Below are 5,027 nucleotides of genomic sequence, written 5' to 3' on the forward strand. Positions count from 1 at the left end.
TCACAGAGGAGGGCGCAGCTCACGGCCCCTCCTCTCCGGCTGTCCCAGGGCCCGACAGAACGGCGGGAAGGTGCGGCACAAGCGGCAGGCCCTGCAGGACATGGCGCGGCCCCTGAAGCAGTGGTTGTACAAGCACCGCGACAACCCGTATCCCACCAAGACCGAGAAGATTCTCCTGGCGCTCGGCTCGCAGATGACGCTCGTGCAGGTAATCCGGGCCACGAGCCCCTGCCCCTCTCTTGGTGAGGCCGGGGCGCAGGCCGCCTTTCTCCTCCCCGCTGCTGGGAAAGGACGGGCCGAAATCGGCCGGTCCGGACGCTCCTCCGGCCTGTGGATGATGCGAGGCGGGCACAGGGCAGAGTTCTGATGCGGGAAGAGCCTCTGAGTTTCCTCTCATCTTATCTCAGTTTGGTCCAGGAGGGATTGTGTGGTGTTCGTTAAGGAGGGCAGTGAAAAGTCAAGGGCAGACTTACAAGAAGGTGTCCGGATTCTATACAAGTATAGATGGCTACGGATGGAACTACCCCCGCGGTGATTTTCAAACTTGTGTAGGCATCAGACTCACCAAGAGGACTTGTTAAAACACGCATTGTTGCGCCCCACCCGGAGTTTGTAGTAGTCCTTGGGCGAGGACGATAATTTGCATTCTAACAAGTTCTTGGGGTGATGCTGAAGCTGCTGGCCTGACACCACACTTTGAAAACCAGACAGAAGGACACCCCACATCAGGGCCCCATGTTAAAGGTCAAGTACAGGATAACTTTTAAATTAACCATTCCTGACAGAGCTAGGAGGTGGATTGGAAAGGCAAGAAGTGGGTTTGGGATTTTCTTTTCTTTTTCTTCTTTTTTAATAAATGACACCCAGGGCATTAGCTAGAATCCACACAGTTTTGCCGCTGTTTATCTTTCTACTCAGGCTAAGAAGAGGCAGATTTCAAATGGTAGGGTTACTTGGTCAAATGTAAAGAAATGGTGTGAGTTTGTTGTCAGTCTAGTGAATTACATTGGACAAGTTTTTCCCCTCCATAATCGTATCACAAGCTTGGGTGACATAGGTAGAGCACTTATCAGCATTTTGTAAATGATATAATCAAGGCAGGAAGAAGTTGTGTTCCTAGGGGTAGGGAAGGCCTGGAAATAATGTAATTCTATATCAGATGCTCTTTCTATCACACAAGTTTTCTTTCATAAATGTAGTAAAATAAACGTTTATGCACCAAACAAAGCATTTAACTGAGGAAAAAAGGAGGAGGAGGAGGAGGCGCTAAATGAGCCAAGAAATCTCATGCATTATAGTAGTACTGCATCACTGCACGGTGAAATTTTGGTCATTCTGTGAAAGTTATAGTGAGAACCCCCAAATGAAAGGGAATATTTAACTATTAGATAACAAAGATTTCTTTCCAGAGTGTAAGATTGTCCTTTTAGGAATTACTAGAAAGTTTGACAAAGCATGAAAATTGACTTGTATTCAGCCTTATTAAAACTGTAATATGCATTTTCTGCTTATTTTCAGAGTATGATTGTAGAGAAAAACATCTGTTTTGCTTTATATTAACAGTCAATAGTATTAATAGTGATTTGCTGCAGCACTGGAGGGGAAAATTAATTTAGTGTTCTTGGCTTAATATATGTTTAACATAAAACTATGATTTTTTATTTTAATATAAACTAGTGATGTTCAAAATTAGTTTTTAAATAAATTATTCCAATCAGAAAAACTTGACTTAAGAAAACAAATGCATGTGTTCAGATTTCAGTTTAAACTGGTATGCTATTTATTTTGAAAATACACTACTTTATAGAGCCGTATGAATATTTCACTCTGATGTCAACAGTAAAGCATTAGATTATTGATTATATAGTTGCATATTTAATACTTGCCATTCTTTCAGACAGAAAGCAAAAAATGTTTATGACATATTTAGGACATTTTTAAACATGAACTGTATTTGTCATTAGCAGAGACATTTAAATTTTTATGTGCAATAGTTTTTTGAGCTGCAATAGAGAGTTATTTTTTAATACAAAATCAAATTGTTTTCTACCTGAAATGGTCATTCAAATGCAGTTAACAATTCTTTTTGTGTTAAGATCTTGGTAAAACTATTGCATTTTTCTAATTTACATGAAGTTTTTATTCATGTATGAAAACTTTTGCCATTATTTTTTCTATTACACTATGGTCTTCAGAAAATAAAATGCCATTTTTAAATGGGGCAGAGGTACTTGTTTATAATTATAATTGATACCCATTTAATGATTTCCAAGTTTTATAGTAAATGAAGTTAATTTCTAGAACATTAAAGTGATAAATGGAAAAATTCAAAATATATAGAATGACCAAGGGACCCTTATATAGCATTCAGTTTGGATCTATTTATTCTCAGTTAGGCACAATGGAATGTCTATCAAAGAAAAAATATGTATTTATGAATATAAGGAGTTTGTATAAGTCAGACATGTATTAAACATCCAAAGCAAATTTTGACTCTGTGGAAACCAAATAAATTATGTCAATGCCTTTTACTTCTAGGGGAAAAATATCAAGCTGTGATCTGAAGCTTTTTGAGCCCTGGAAATTAGACTTCTGTTTCAGGAGTCAGGTTCTCCCGTTGAATCAATTTCTCCTATTCACTTAGCCTTCTTGACAAGAGTGATCATGTTTTATCCATCTTCATCTTCCCATTTCACCCCAGTCCAGTACTTTCCATGTAGTAAACTCTTCATACATGTTTGAATAGGTTTTAATTTGGGAATACTACTGGAATCACCATGTGACTTGCCCAGACATATTTCTGAAAACTGGAGAATGTCTTGAAATCAGAGGAAGATATTCTGGTTTGAAATTTTATCTCATTGTAGGAAATACATGGAGAGCAGCAGAAAATGAATGAATTATCTTTAATGACACATGTTGGTTCTACAGAACAAGCATGCAACTGACCTTATTATTTTTGGTTTATCTAGAAATATGTCATATTTTATGTCTATAGATAAACATGGAATATTTCCTTTATTTCTGGCTTCAGACTGTATTTTTTGTTTATTATAATACTTCTTATCTCTGCTTCTCCTAATTTATATTAAGTTATCAGCATATTTATTCATTAACTACAAGAGTGTCATATTTTTGAAAATTTCTTTTATACTTAATATTTCCCTTTTGGTTGTGTGGTCAAACTCTCAAACTTTTCATAAAAAGTGCTTTTGCCTTATTTTGCTACTCTGAAGGGTATAAAACCTGGTTGGTCATCTTCATTAAGCCTAGAACCAAAAAGCTGAAACTTTAACAGAAGGAATGTTTTAGGATCACCTAAGTTACTTTTTCCAATAAATAGAAGCTCTAAAGGACATTAAACAAGACTACATTTTGTTCATCCCTGGAAGATGAAGCAGAGAGAGGTATTTATGCAAACTTCATCTTTTTCTACCCACTAGACTTGGCAACTTGTCTTAATTAGTTATAACTGTTTGCATTATTAATCTGCCATCATCCTAATAAGATATAAGGATTTTTATAAAAAATTAACAGGAAGATGATTTGTGTACGTGTTTTGACTTTAACCAACCAAAACAATTCCATTGTGCTTATTTCCTATGACTGACCATTGTTCAAACATTGTAAAAATACACTCTCTACTCTCAAAATATAAACAACTTTATTGTGGAACAACAAGTATGTGATTGGGGTTTTGTGTTATTTTAGGATGTGGAGCTTACCCAGGCAATAACTGACTCTGAAGAAGTTTTTCAAAGAAGGGCAGATGGGGGCTGTACCTGGTTTCAATATTTCCTATTGGTTATGCAAGTATATTTAAAAAATATTTTTTTCTGGATTATAAGAGTGAAATGATGGGGTTTTTTCAGATAACAATACAGAATGCAATGCAAGTAGAGTTTGAGACTGTACTGAGTGATTGGACGTTAATGCTCCCTTCACTTAACTGAAGTGAAGTAAAGTGAAAGTCGCTCAGTCATGTCCGACTCTTTGCAACCCCATGGCCTGTACAGTCCATGGAATTCTCCAGGCCAGAATACTGGAGTGGGTAGCCTTTCCCTTCTCCAGGGGATCTTTCCAACCCAGCGAGAGAGAACCCAAGACTCCCACGTTGCAGGTGGATTCTTTACCAGTTGAGCCACAAGGGAAGCCCAACAATACTGGAGTGGGTAGCCCATCCCTTCTCCAGCGGATCTTCCTGACCCAGGAATTGAATCAGGGTCTCCTGCATTGCAGGGAGATTCTTTACCAACTGAGCTATCAGGGAAGCCATACACTTATAGTAGACGTTCCAAATTCCTGTCGTATAGCCATGTATCATTTGGTGAAATCTGCTGTATTGCAAGATTTTGCCTCTGTGTTGACATAGCCTTTGCTTAATATTGAATGCGTCTGCTGAGATATGTGTGCAGTTATCAACTGCAAGGCTTATGGCTACTGTTAAATTTTCAACAAAATCTCAAATTGGTCCTGCATTCTTCTTTTTTTATTTTGGACATTCTGGGTCTTTGTTGCTGTGCATGGGCTTTCTCTAGTTGCGGTGAGCAGGAGCTATTCTCTATTTGTGGTGCACAGGCTTCTCTTCACAGTGGTTTCTCTTGTTTGAGAGCACAGGCTCTAGGGTACTCTGGCTTCAGTAGTTGCCATGCATGGTCTTAGTTGCCTTGAGGCAAGTGAGATCTTGCTGGACCAGGGATTGAACCCATGTCCCCTGTATTGGCAGGCAGATTTCTTAACCGCTGGACCACCAGGGAAGTCCTCTTCAAACAGGAAAAGGAGTACGTCAAGGCTGTATATTGTCACCCTGCTTATTTAACTTATATGCAGAGTACATCATGAGAAACGCTGGGCTGGAAGAAGCACAAGCTGGAATCAAGATTGCCAGGAGAAATATCAATAACCTCAGATATGCAGATGACACCATCCTTATGACAGAAAGTGAAGAGGAACTAAAAAGCCTCTTGATGAAAGTGAAAGAGGAGAGTGAAAAAGTTGGCTTAAAGCTCAACATTCAGGAAACTAAG

General features: G+C 38.7%; 1 protein-coding gene across 3 annotated transcripts in view; it reads left to right on the plus strand.

The window, feature by feature from the left end:
- MKX (mohawk homeobox) overlaps positions 1 to 5,027 on the plus strand; it is a 69,466-nt gene that overhangs the window by 2,185 nt on the left and 62,254 nt on the right. For all 3 annotated transcript variants that reach the window (XM_010860043.1, XM_010860042.1, XM_010860044.1), the window contains one exon: positions 49 to 208. In XM_010860043.1, coding sequence (XP_010858345.1) covers positions 49 to 208 — 160 coding nt within the window. The remainder of the gene's footprint in view (positions 1 to 48; positions 209 to 5,027) is intronic.

The sequence above is a fragment of the Bison bison genome, unplaced genomic scaffold (genome assembly GCF_000754665.1).
Source record: "Bison bison bison isolate TAMUID 2011002044 unplaced genomic scaffold, Bison_UMD1.0 scf7180017864461, whole genome shotgun sequence".
NCBI lineage: Eukaryota > Metazoa > Chordata > Mammalia > Artiodactyla > Bovidae > Bison > Bison bison.